We start from the raw sequence: 13,522 nt of genomic DNA, 5'->3' as shown, positions 1-13,522 counted from the left end.
ACTGCAAACCTTCCAAGAATAGCACATGGTCACCGTGTGGGAAGAGTCCTTCCCACCAGATTCGGAGTGGGAAGGTTTCAACAGGTACGCCACAGTACCAGGGAGAAGGCCGAGGCAAAGCTGTAACTCTAGCAGCCAAAGGTTGTATCATGAGGGGCTTGGCAAGTCAGGCTGGACTCTTGAGAGAGCAGCCCACAGCCAGACCTAAGCCCCATGGTAACTGTCTCCAGAGGAACGAGCAGCCCGAGGGGCGCTCCACAGATGAGCTCGTGGACACGTGGATGGATGGGTAGCAATGAGGGTGGAGCGATCTCCAAGTTCAATGGTCTCTAATATCAAAATGTTTATTGGCCAAAGTCTTTATTTCACACTGGAGGTCAAAGAGTAAGCTTGCAAGGACTGGTCAGGTGAGCCAACAGTCGTATTGAGAGAACAATCAAAGCATAAACAAAGTCAGATCCTGCCTGCTTCAGAAGATCGGAGAGGACCATGGGAGGGAAATCCTGATGGCTTCCGCCTTTTGCCTGGGGCTGATATTCTCAACCCTCTGATAAAGCGGTTTTCAGAAAAGCTGGGTGGGATATTTTTTATTGCACTTCTCAAATAGGAGCTTTCAGTCCAGCTAGCTCACTGAGGAATGGCCCTCCATATCGGCCAGTATGATAGGCTGTGGCCATGGTGTGACGGGGAGAACTGAACAGTTACCCTGAGCCCACACTCTCTGGGTTTCTCCCACGTCTGCACGTCTCCTGAGCAAGGCACCAACAGCTGTGTTGTAGAGCGCCCTTTCCCGATGTGTCTGGAGCCGGTCTTCTCCTCAGGTGTCTCTCCCCTACGCTCAGAGCCCCTGCTGTGTGATGATCCACTGCCCTACCACAGAGCCACCAAGGGTGGGGTGGGGGTGGGGCAAGAGGAACTGATGCAAAGAGGCTGAAGCTTACACTGCTTGCTGAATGGCCCAGGGAGCTCTCGAGTGCTCCCAGCATCCACCAGGCCGGGGCAGGCCAGCTGCAGTGGACCCTCAGCCGCCACCGTGCACATCCTCTTCACAGATGCTTACGATCCCATTTCCATCTTTGCATCCGTGATGTTTACCGAAACCATGAGAACCCTTCCCTCGCCAGTTTGAGCCTGGGAACCCTGGGGGGACCCTGGGGGCACAGCGGTGAAGCCCTGGGCTGCGAAGTGAAAGGCTGGCGGGTGAACCCTGAGAGGCTCCTCCCCGGAGGAAGCTGTGGCTATCTGTCTCCAGAGCCCATCCTTGGAAAGGCTGTGGGCAGTTCTACCCCGGCCTCAAGGGCTGCTTGCCTCTAGTTGATGCCACGGCTGTGGGTCATTACAGGCAAAACCCAAGAGCCTTTTATGAACTGCTCAACAGACACGCTCTAAGGGGCAGTGGGTGTTACAAAGTCTAAGCTTCTGTACTTAAGTAACAAACATGTAAACCAGACAGCAACGACAATCAAGCACAAGCAATCTGAGAGCGAAGTCCTTCTTCTAAAACGAACAAAAGCAGTTGAGATGCCCGATTTCTCATCGTGCTGAGCAGTGGCTCCGGGCTGAAGGGACCAGAGGCAATCAGTACACAGCGGAAGTGGTTTTCAACCGACCGCGAAGCCCCGATTTCTATCTCTGTATGGAACTGACGCAGAAGCGGTCTTTGATCCTTTTGAACCATCTGTCTTCGAATTCTTCCGAAGATGTGATCACCAGGGCAGCCAGGGCCTCGGAGCCCACGCACCTCACCTCTGCGTGAACCTCGTCGCGTATCTTCTCAGGAACTAGGTCCTCCCCCATCGCCTGCAGCAGGAGGAGAGACACACAGATGTGGTCAAAGCAGCAGCAGGCAGGGAATGAACACCTTCGCACAACTGCGGAAAGTCTCAATTTCCCAGAGGCCCGATTGGGGGGTGGGGGGGCGCTTCACCCTGGGGACCAGAGTGTACACAGCCCACACTTCCCCTCTGCCCTCTGCGTGGAGAGAGGGACCCTGGGACTAACCTCCTTTCAGCACCAACACCACTGTGAGAGTGGGTGCTGGTCTCTTGAGAGAGCAGCCCACAGCCAGACCTAAGCTCCATGGTAACTGTGGACCTGTGCATGAACACCACACTGCCCGTGTGGCGGCCAGGTTCTGGCTCCAGGAGGCTGCCAGACGTCAGAGGCAGCACACAAGCCCGTGGCAGGTGCTGGGCTCACCATTCCATGATCTGGAGAGATTGTCCCTCTCTATACACATGACCACATCGGTGTTCCCATGTGGTACTGCCCCTACTGGTCGGCACGAGGCCGGGAGCTCTGGAATCCTCCCCTGGATCTGGGCTTTGTGAAGCATCCACAAAGTAGATTGGAATGGGGGAAGTGGGGGCCTGACCCCGCCAGGCGGCCAGACTCACCTTTGGTGAGGATGTTGACCTGAAACAGAGTCCCAGAATACCCCCCACCCTTTGCAGGGCAGGTACGCAGCCGCTTGGCAGAGACGCTGTACTGGGAATTTCAGTCCCGTGGACTCAACTGGAGCACTGGTGGCATGGTGGTTACGAGATGGGTTGTTAACTACCAGGTCAGCAGTTCAAACAACCAGCCCTTCCTCAGGAGAAGACAGGGCTTTCTACGCCCGAAGGAGGTCCGGTCTTGGAAGCCCACAGGGCAGCTCTGCCCCATGCTACAGTGTGGCTGAGCTGCAGTGCTTGGTGGTGTACGTTTGGTTTGGGTTTGGGGCTACCCTCGGGAAGGCCAGGGCATCCTAGGAAGGCAGGGGTCGAGACCTGACATCCGAAGTCATATAACAATCACACATTTTACCGTCGGCCCAGTGGCAATGTCCTGAGAGACCTGAGGGGAGAAAGCCCCACAGTGGGCTGAGATGAGCCGGGAGGTCACTCTGACAACCAAACTTGGTGCAACAGGGCTTGGAGGAGGGTGTGAGTGGAATCGAAAGGGGCCCTGATGCACAGCTGGGGAGAGGGGGCTGCTGGTGTCTGGCTCGAGGAAGGAGACTCAGAGCTAGTAAGGCATCAGGTCTGCAGCAAACACTCACCTGACGGCCAGTCTGTGGACGGCGCTGGGCGACCCGGGCGTGGAGGGGACTAAAGATGGACTGAAGGGGTTTTGAAGTGTGGTCCCCTTTCAGACAGTGGGCACTTGATAGGACAGGAGGATGAGAGGGAATCACGGAGGAGGCAGTCGGTCTGAGCTAAAGACAAGAGGGGTCTACGAGCAGGCTCGGCGTGCTGCAAGCCTCCTGGACCACGGAGGACGCTCTAGTTCAGGGCGCAGGAGGCAGCGGGGTGCTCAGAAACAGGCGAGTGGCAGACCAGCGGTCTCTCGGAGGAGGAGGTAAAAAAGGACAGCGGTTCCGTGTACTGCAGACAGATGCATGGACAAAGGGACTGAAAAGAGATGAGAGACCAGGTGGGTCCCAGGGACATGCCTCAGAAGGAGGGGCAGAGGGCTGAGGGAGGGCAGGGAGGGGGCCTGCAGAAAGCAGTTCTCCAACAGTGAAGTCAGGGAGGCGGCAGGTGCTTCTCCAGGTGGGACAAGCACCTGAGCCGCACATTCCAATCGGATGCTAAAAGAAATTCACATACGCCATCGCTACATGTGCTCTTGGACATGCCAATGGTGTTTTGCCAAAACCCAACTTAAGGGAGGTTAAAAAAAAAAAAGTTGATGCCTCTTGGCGCCTCCCAGAGCCAAAGCTGGTGGAGCATCAGGAAGGTGAGCTTGGGATAACATGCCCCTGACCTTGCGCAAGCTGTCACCTGTCCGGGCCTCAATGCCAGCTCCCACACCTCACAAGCTGCCAGGAGGCTGAGTGGAGACAAAAGGCAGACAGACATGCTGCACAAAGGTGAGTTCACACAGGCAGCATGGAGGTCAAATCCTCTCTGGGCGTCGATGCAGTGCCAGCAGGCATGTACCAGGGGGTACCACGGGGTGGGAACTGCCGGCCTCCTCCCGCTCAGGCTCCAGATGGTGGTGACTGGTCGGCGATCAAGGGCTCATCAAGGACAGAGACAGAAGCCCCCCGGGAGACACACTTGGGCTATGGCTTCTGTTTTGTTTGTACATTCCCCCCAGAGTCTGAGCCACAGACATTATCTGTGCCTCCTTTCCTATAAGCCCCCGGGGAGATACTCACCTCAGAAATAAACAGCAAAGCGTCTTCTTTGAAGCTGAGCCTTTGCACTTGATCCTCAATGGCCCGCTGAGTCTCTAAGTTCCTCTCCAAAGCGAACGATGTTTGCTGACACTGGGTGAGCTGAAGCAAAAGCCTGGAAAACAGGGCAGCAGTGAGTGAGTGAGTGAGTGCTTAAGAGAGAGAGAGAGGTTGGGGGGGTGGCCACAGAGGAGGAACCCTCCTGGGAATTCCTAGAACTGCCTGCTCTCCACAAACACCCCAACTTTACCATGAAGATAGATTCACGCTGTCGAAAAGCAGCTGCCCGAAGCTTCTCCAAGAAATCTTTAGGAAGCAAAATGTCAAAGGTGTTTCTTGTGTCCCAAGAGCAAGTCAAGTGACTGAAACATAAACCCACCTCCCCATCAGAGCCCGGACCCTGGGGAGCCAGTGCTCTGCACGCCCCCCCACCCCCAAGTCCAGTAACTCCGTTCATCTGCCCCCTAGACCTCACCCTCCGCATACTCCCCACCAGGGCGGGGCAACGTCTAGACTGCTGACACTGGCTTCCCCGCTGTGACAGAATCACTCTCCTCTCCCCCCTCCGTGGGGCCCCGGGGAACTCCCAATTTATGGACCAGACAGGACAGACGGAGAGGGACAACGGGCAGAGTCAAACCAGGGTGCCAAGAGAAGCCAGGGAAGGGTTTTCAGAGATGACACTCAAGCTAAAAGCTTAAGGAAGCACCAGCCTGTGAGGGTCTGGCCTCTCACCCAAGAACTCGCGTGGCTGATGTCTGAAACACATCATGACCTCTGTGCCCTAAACTCTCACGGCCACTGAGCCTAGTCTGACTCAGTGACCCGACGGGACAGGGTTTCTGAAGCGGTAACCATAACATCTTTCTCCTGTGGCCAGGGCACAGTGAGCCCTGAAAGAAACTGTGGGCAATGAAGCGAGGCAGACAGACAGACAAAGCCACAGACAGGACCCTGGCTCTTCAAGTCCTTTAGAAAGCAGCTGCTTGGCCTGATTTGCTTAAAAAGACCTTGCTGGCTGCTTCCGTCCACCTTGGTCCCATCTGTGGCCACTCCATGACCCTGCTGTCTGCCGCTGGCTCCGTCCTTCAGTGGCTTGAGAACCCACTTTGAATCTGTTCCTTCCTTCAGTCTCTCCTCAGCCCTCTGCACTCCACCATCCCATTGCTCCGCCGCCCGAGGGTTCAAATCCTCTCCTAGGCATGGATGCTGACTTCCCACCCGCCCCTAGGGCTGGATCTAGTTCTGGAAACTTCTGAGCCTCTAGCTCCTTCTGACTCCACACTGCTATTCCCGGTCCAAAACTCTAGCTGGGTGTACAGAATCATGATTTTCCACATCTGCTCTTCCTGCCAGGGCCCTTCAGCAAGAGGCACCGCCACTCGTCTGTGCCCCTGCCCGCGCCAGTGGTCACCAGGCCTACAGAGTCTGTCAGGCAGGGGCATCCACTTCCTTTGTTTTTATTACCACACACTCCCACCAGCACCCCCCACCCAAGATCACATCCACCCCCACCCCCAGGTCAGCCCTCATCTCAGGTCTCAATATTCCAAACACCTTCTCTAACCCCAGCCACCACCTGGCTCTCCCTGCCACAGCACTCCAGTGTTGAAAACCAACACATGCTCTGTTGACTTTAACCCCTTTCTGATGACTTTCATGTCCTGTGCTAATAAAACGACGGCAGTAGAAGTACAATTGCAGCAGCTAACATTTACCAAGTGCCTACTCTATCCCTGGCCCCGAGCATTAGCTCCGTAAACCCTCAACCCTGGCATCTTCCCCTTCCTCCTCCTTCAAAAGGGAGCAGAGACACGCGCGGTGGAGTCACTAGTGCCAGGCAGACCGCCAGCAGCCACTCGCTCGGTCACTCACTGAGGGCAGCCACGTATGAGGTGCCTATCAGAGCCGGCGCTCGCTTACCACGGCCCTGACCTCGGTTGCAAAGACCGTCCTGAGTGCCCACCACAAGGGCCACTCTCTCCACTCCAGATTCTGACGAAGCTGGGAAACCCAGGCCCTCCACAGCCCCTGGGGCTACGCTGGCTTTCCTCTGACCGTGGGGCCCTTCCTCCCCTGGGGACACCCGATGGGGAAGGGACAGTGGCAGAGGACAAGAGGTCCTGGACAGAACACAGGTTCTGGAATCAGAGACCTGGGCCCCAACACCGGTCCCAGCCTTCAGAGCTGCCCACTTTTGAACACAATTCTGTTTGTTCATTTCCTCTTCTCTGAAACGGGGCAGTAACAGTATCGACTCATGTGTTGAGGGCCAGACGACCTAATGTATAGAAGCATCTACTGAGAGTCAGCTGAGAGCTGGGTGGTCCTACACGGTAATGCTCAGCAGAAACTCCATCTCCTCATGAAGGCTTCCCTCCTCCTCCACCCAGCCGCCCAGAGCTCTGCCCACAGCTTAGAGCCTGTGCTGAGTCACAGAAGTGACACAGGCCGCAGCCCATGGGGTAAAGGGCTGTGTGCTACCCATGCTCAGGACCCAGCACCAAGAATTCCTTGTTGTCACCTAGTGAAAGGGGCCTCTGAAGGACACTGACGGCGGGGCATCAGAGCAGCACTGGGCTCCAGAGGGTGTCCAGCGGCTGCCCAGGGAAGCAGATGGGAAGCAAGGTGCCGAGGTCTCCCTCTGTGGCTAAGCGGGTGCGCTGTCTGCACCGCCAGGGACTTCTAAGGGAACTGAGTCTTTTGTGCTAAGTTTCAGAATCTGTCCACTGGACACTGGCGTTGGCCTGAGTCTGAACTTGAGTTCTCCAAAAATGGCCCGTGTTCGAGGGCAGAGCAAAAGCTTCAAACACAGACTGAATGTCCAGCTGAGAGCATCCTGAGCTTGAAACCAGAAAATAAGGCCTTTACCTGAGCCCAGGCCTGCTTACCTGGCTCTCGTCAGGGCGGCGCACACCTTCACCCGAGTCTCTGCCAGCATGGTCGCTCTCCCTGCTGACCAGCAGGGCTGGGGGTGGGCAAGGCCTTCCTGGGTGAGTGGGCTGCTGCTGCCACGGACTTCCACAGACAACCGCCTGCTCCGGGGCGAGGTTTCTGGGGAACACAGACGCCAGTCTTTTCCCAAGGGAGGGGTGGAGGATTCGGGCGATTTGTCACTTGGGGTGAGACTGTCCCCTTTCTGAGCTGGCTCTAGGCTCAGGTACGCCTCTGCCAGCCTGCTCCAGTTCCAGGGATTAAACGGGTGCAAGGAAATCAGCTTCTGCAGGCAGAGGACAGTCCCCTCCCCGTGCTGCCGACGGGAACACAGGGCCAACTGGAGGTGGAGCACGGTGGTTAAGTGGTCCGTGTTGGTGGCCTGATGTTCCTGAGGAGGACAGACAGGTCAGGGGCTTTCACCGGCAAAGCCTTTCCCATCGGGAAAGAGCAATGACTAGAACACCCAAACTGTGCTGATGTTTCTAGATGCACGGGATGTTTACTTTGTAGCACCCAAGTCCAGTCGACTGACTACGTGTCTGAAACCGCTGTGGAAATGCATTCATTGTTCCCACTGAACCACGCCCAGACGTCACCAGCAAGCGATCAGTGCTGACTATCTCCTGTGTTCACTGTTTCTGTCTTCAGCCAGATCTCACCTCACAAAGGAGCAGGCTGAGCCCTTCAGATCCCGGGCTCATGGCCGCACTTCTAATGCCCAGGATTTTTCCAAGTACAATGGGAATTTTCTTCTGGATTCAGACAGACTCTGTTTCCGAATCTCACTTGGCTTACTCGTCTTCAGCAAGGAGCCCTGAGGCTCTCATGCTCCCGGGTGCCTCATAATTGAACCCAAATGCCTTCGCTGGCACCCACATCAAGGCCAACAAGTTCTGGCCCGAAGGGGTTGCTGGATTTTCTTCTAACCAGGAAGTCTTTTCAAGTCTCCTTAACCAAAGACGTTACCATTTCTTGCCCAAGGTGCCATCTGGGTCAGAGGAACATGCCTGCTGTCATCTGAGATGCTCTTGAGTCAGCCCCAACCCAGCCAGGCTGCCCGCCCTGTGCCAGCCTCCCCATCATTAGGTTCCAACCCCTTACTGTAGCCGCCGTGCCTGTCCATCCCATTGAGAGAAGTCTTGCCGGCCACTGCGCATCACGTTACCCTGGAGGGGTCGAAGTCTCAGGTGTCTGGACCTGGCTCCCACGGGGAACCAGCCTGAGCACGAAACAGCAGCTGTGCCCCTGACGGGCCACGTCGGCAGCCCTCAGGGCAGGCTGTATCTCCCTTCAGCATCACTGGTGTGGAGCATCTGCCTCGGCTCACAGACCCTGAGGTGCCACATAAAAGGGAACATTCCCCCCCTTTGTTCCACTTAAGCTGTCAGCACATAAAATGTTCGCTTCCCCACAGGCACTCAGGACCAGCTGTCCAATGTTGCAAAATGAACTAGTCCACTTACGAACAGTGAGGGAAACTAATAACCACCGGGAAAGAACCAGACGTGGGCCAGAGCCAATGCTGAGAGAAAGGGCCTCGGGTCGGGGAGAAACGGAAAATCATGGCAGGGAGCCCAGTTACCAGGAAAGCGGGAAGTCAAGCAGTGGGCAGGGGCCATGGAGATACTTTGCCTGAGACCCACAGATGGGGTGAGGCCACAGGAGAGACTAGTCCACATTGCCCATTTCCCACCCCAGCTAGCCCCCTGCATGAGAGTGCTTGGATCCCTGGAGAACCGACCCAGGGCTGAGCCTTCTGCCCGGCCACCCCCTCCAGGCATCTCCAGGTCCTGGTACCTGTTGACTGGCATCAGATCCCTGAGAGCCGAGGACCCAGAACTCCTGAGCTGGCTGGGGCCACAGAGCTAATCTAACCCCAGCCCACTGACCGGCAGCCACTGCCTTCGGTGGTCCAGGTGAGGAGGAGGAAGCACAGCAATGATGCGGGTGAGCAGAAGCGGTGGCTGCATCTGGAACGCGTGCTGAAAGGGCCAGTACTGAACCTGCAGACCTGCACAAGTTCATGTCCACGCCGATGTTCCCTGAAGGAGGCAATCTAGCCAGAGGCTTCAGCTCGTGTGGTTTTTAGTGGCTAGAGCGGCCCTCTGCACCCAGAACCCTGCCCAGCCCTGTGCCATCCTCACAACCTCCTGGGCTGGAGCCCACATTGCTGCCACAGTGTCCATCCAGCTTGTTCAAGGTCTCCCTGTTTCTCACCATCCCTCTATTGGGCCTCTACTCAAATACTCCCTCAATGCAAGGACACTTTGTTCTATTAACCTGGCATTCCATGATGCACACCTTCCCAATACAATCACTGAAGACAAATGGATGCATGAGCAAATGTGGTGAAGAAAGTTGATGTTCAACCTTCATTTGGGTTTCAGTAATTCCTTCTGGTTACATTGCCCTTGATCAAGCCCTACCAGGCCTCCTACACCATCCTCGCCATCGATTTTGGATCACTTGTTGTTCCCTTGTCCCTGGGGTTGCTAACACCCACTTCCTTTCCACTGCCTCCCCCTCTCCCATGCCCCTACCCCACCAACCGTTGGTCCATTGTTTTCTCCTCCAGATTGTTTATCCTGCCTATCTTATCTAGATAGACCTGCAGAGATAATAATATGCACAAAAAGCAAGACAGAGCAAAACAAAGCAACAAAAGAAAACAAAACAACAACAACAAAACAAAAAAAGAGAAAAGCCTGTAAATAGTTCAAGGTCTGTTTGTTGACCTTTAGGAGTGTTTTCTGGTCGAGTCTGATGGGGTGCCACCCCCTGGTCCCAAAGTCTATTTTTGGTATTCCCTGGGGACTTTGTTGCTCTGTTTCCCTTGCTGTTCTGTTGTATACCCTTAGTGTTTCACCTCAGTGTGATGGGGTCCGATCAGGCGCAATTCCCACACTGTGTCTCCAGTGTTGTCCCCCATAGCTCTATGAGTCAGTGAGGGATATCGTGTCTCATAGTTGGGCTCGTCCTATGGTCCTCTCTGTGCTTTGGCTGCTCTGAGCAGGAATATCGTCCTCAGAACTTGATGGGCCAGGATGTGTTCCACTCTCTCTTCCTCTCCCTTCATTTCCTCCCATGTGCTCTGATCAGACATATCCCTCTCCCTGAGCTGTAGCTTTAGTGCTGTCCTCTGAAGTGAATTCTTCTGCAGGGAGGAGGTGCTGTCCATGAAGTTGGGATTGGGGATGGCCCCTCAGACCTCTATGGGTTCCCTATTTCATGCTGTTATGTTGCATTCACGTCTTGAAGCACCAGGTTGGCGTCTGGAGGAATGCTTTCGCATTCAATTGTTCTCATATGTAAACTTCTTTCTTATACACATTTAAGTGTTTATGAATTTGTTTCTCCAATCTACCCAGACTAACACCACCATAAAGTCCTGGCACTACAGACAAGCCTGTCCAGCTTGTCTAAACCCACTCACAGCTTTTTGTTGCTAGCCAGGTTTTTAAATTTTAGGTTTAGTTTTTGCTTTTTTTTAAAGACAACAAGTCCTTCTTGGTTCGAGACATGTAAACGAGCCCTGGAAACACTCACCAAGTGGGTGGCTACCTCCAGGGCCTCCATGTGCTTCCCCAGGTGAGCGAGACACCGAGCCTGCCCTTCTTGGGCGTCCCTCTTCATGGCAAAATTGCTCTGCGACAACTCCTCAGAGATGCTGGAGTACTCCTGCAGGGCTCTCTGGAAATCGTTTATTGGGAAAGGAAAGCAAAGGAAGAAAACACAGCAGAGAAGGAGGATTCAGCAGTGGGTTTCTTCCCAGGCAGAGGGCAATGTCAAAACGACTGCTACAAGGACCCCAGGGTGAGCTGCCATTCCCAGGATTTCCAAGTCGGTCTGTTCTTCCGAATGACAGGGAAGCCAAGGCTGGCGAACACAGCTCTGCTACCATGGGACCCCCTCACAGTACAGCAGCCAGAGCAACCTGCAGCCAAACAGGCCCCCGTTGGAATCCCCGTGTTGCCACTAAACTGGCTGCATCGCTTCTTTGTCAACAAAACGTCACCGGATGATGAGATGTGCACGTACCACCGGCGTCCAGTTGCCAGCACCCGCCCTGTTCTTACACATTATAGAGGATGTGGCTGCTTGCAGGGAGCCCTGGTGGTGTCGTGGTTACATGTTGGGCCAACAGTAGTTTGAAACCCGCAGTTGCTTTGCGGGAGAAAGGTGAGGCTCTACTCCCATCAAGAGCTAGTCTCAGAAACTCATGGGGGCAGCTCTACCCTGTTGTACAGGCTGCCTCTGAGTTGGCACTGACCCGATGGCAGTGAGTTTGGTTTGGGGCGTGGCTCCTATCACACTCTGTAGGGTCTACACTAGAGGCTCCCAGAGAAGGTGGGAGAGACAGACCCACATGGACCCCAAAACACCCTTCTCTTGAGGTGACAGGAAACACATGAATCTGAGAGCCAGGTAGAAAAGACTAGAACGTGGGGTTCTAAGGTTACACACATCCAACCAAAAGGGCCCCTGGTGGGTCTATGGATTAAGTACTGGTCACAGGAGAAGATGAGGCTCTCTGCTCCTGTCAGGATTTACAGTCTCCAAACGCTCTAGGGGGCCGCTGTGAATGGGAATGGACTCTGAGACCGTGAGTTTGAACCCACAACACGCTCATCTTCCGGTTCACTGTCACCTGGATACGCAATAACAGCTCAGCGGTTCTACCTGGTAGTCTTGCCGTCTGTATGCCAAGTCCCCTCTGAATTTCTTGAGTGTCAGAGTTTCGACATCGTCCCCGCTCTCCGCCTCTTCGTAAAACCACTAAGAAGCGTGAAGACAGCACATTACACAGAATGAAACGATGTGTCCCCACCCCAGACTCATGTTGAGCCATGTTTCCCAGGTCCTACCTTATAACACCCCCCACCACATTCCCTCCCCCTGTGCTGGCCGGCGTGTTGCTGGGAGTTGCTGCCCGGGTATTGTGCACACCCACCCACCAGTCACACAGGGTGCCCTGCTCGCAGCACAGTGTCCCAACTGAGACTGCCAAGGGGGAGGAGAATCCTGGCAAACTACCTCCAAGCCAGCCAGGGCACCGTGCAGCACCGATGAATGTACAACTCTCCACCAGTTCTTTAATGCTATCATGATCCCTTACAATTCTACCATATAAATCTGCAGAGACCAGAGGATGTACACTGGTACAGACAGGAACTGGAAACACAGGGAATCCAGGACAGATGATCCCTTCAGGACCAGTGGTGAGAGTGGCGATACCAGGAGGGTGGAGGGAAGGTGGGGTGGAAAGGGGCAACCAATCACAAGTAGTTACATATAACCCCCTCCCTGGTGGACGGACAACAGAAAGGGGGGTGAAGGGAGATGTCACACAGTATAAGACATAACAAAATAATAATTTTAAAATTATCAAGGGTTGGAGGGAGGGGAAAAATGAGGAGCTGATGCCAAGGGCTCAAGTAGAAAGCAAATGTTTTGAGAATGATGAGGGCAACAATGTACAAATGTGCTTGACACAATGGATGGATGGATTGTGATGAGTTGTACCAGCCCCCAATAAAATGACAACAAAAAAAACTAGCTGATGAAACTCCTATGGGGCTCAACAGAACACGATCTGATACTACGCCAGTCATGAACCTGATCAAGGCTGGACAGCTCTCCCTCCCATATGTGCATGGGAACACACCGTAACAATGTCTCGGACAACCAGGGCTTTCTATGCCTCACCTCACTGCTGCCCAAGTCCACTCTCTCCGTTGCCCTGCTTTATGAGAATATCAGCACCATTTAGGAGACTACAAAGTCCCAGCCTGGCACGCTTGTCCACTGAACTAAAAGGCTGGTGGTTCAAAAGCACGCTGTGGCACCACGGAGGAAAGGGCTGGCAAGCTTCATAAAGATGACAAGAAAACCCTCCGAGCTGTTTCACTCCGCCCAGCACAGGGGCCGCGGGGTGACTGCCCAGGGTGGTGATGGTTAGTTCCTTGAAGGCCCCTTGTGTTTCAGGGTCAACCGGCTCCGGGGCGATTTTCATGACGGGCTTTAGGGGGCAGAGCACCAGGCCGGTTTTCCAGGTACGACAGCCCACCTTCAGGCTGAGTGTCACGTTGGCCCCTCTACTCAGGGGCTCATGGGGTTCGAAAGAGAAGCTAAAGAGGGGTGGTGGAGTAAGGGGTGGGAAGGTTAGGTGGATGACGACAAAAGTACTTGGTTGGGAGCAGCGATCAACAAAGGCTTCCCGTTGGGGAGCCAATAGCAGAAAAGTGGGTGAAGGGTGACAGCATTCAGTGTAAGCTACGAAAATTAATAATTTTAAAAATTATCAAGGGTTCACCAGGGCAGGAAGGAAAAAAGAGCTGATACCAAGGGTTCGAGCAGAAAGGAAAGGTTTAGAAAATGATGGTGGCAACATATGTGCAAATGTGCCTGATAGATACAATTGAC

General features: G+C 54.5%; 2 protein-coding genes across 2 annotated transcripts in view; both read right to left on the bottom strand.

The window, feature by feature from the left end:
• Window positions 1-318: 318 nt before the first annotated feature.
• CUNH8orf76 (chromosome unknown C8orf76 homolog) overlaps window positions 319-13,522 on the bottom strand; it is a 23,135-nt gene continuing 9,931 nt past the window's right edge. The window contains 6 exon segments of the mRNA XM_004718159.4: window positions 319-1,647; window positions 1,650-1,800; window positions 4,145-4,277; window positions 7,054-7,487; window positions 10,646-10,789; window positions 11,780-11,875. Of these exon segments, the coding sequence (XP_004718216.4) occupies window positions 1,463-1,647; window positions 1,650-1,800; window positions 4,145-4,277; window positions 7,054-7,487; window positions 10,646-10,789; window positions 11,780-11,875 (1,143 nt within the window). The 3' untranslated portion in view covers window positions 319-1,462.
• ZHX1 (zinc fingers and homeoboxes 1) overlaps window positions 11,803-13,522 on the bottom strand; it is an 18,063-nt gene continuing 16,343 nt past the window's right edge. The window contains exon 2 of the mRNA XM_045287086.1: window positions 11,803-11,875. The gene's annotated coding sequence lies outside the window, so the exon portion shown is untranslated. The remainder of the gene's footprint in view (window positions 11,876-13,522) is intronic.

This window comes from Echinops telfairi, unplaced genomic scaffold (genome assembly GCF_000313985.2).
Source record: "Echinops telfairi isolate 266 unplaced genomic scaffold, ASM31398v2 ScPeMD7_1;HRSCAF=3_0, whole genome shotgun sequence".
NCBI lineage: Eukaryota > Metazoa > Chordata > Mammalia > Afrosoricida > Tenrecidae > Echinops > Echinops telfairi.
The sequence above is the reverse complement of the archived record's forward strand: the minus strand, read 5'-3'. Positions and strand labels throughout refer to the sequence as shown.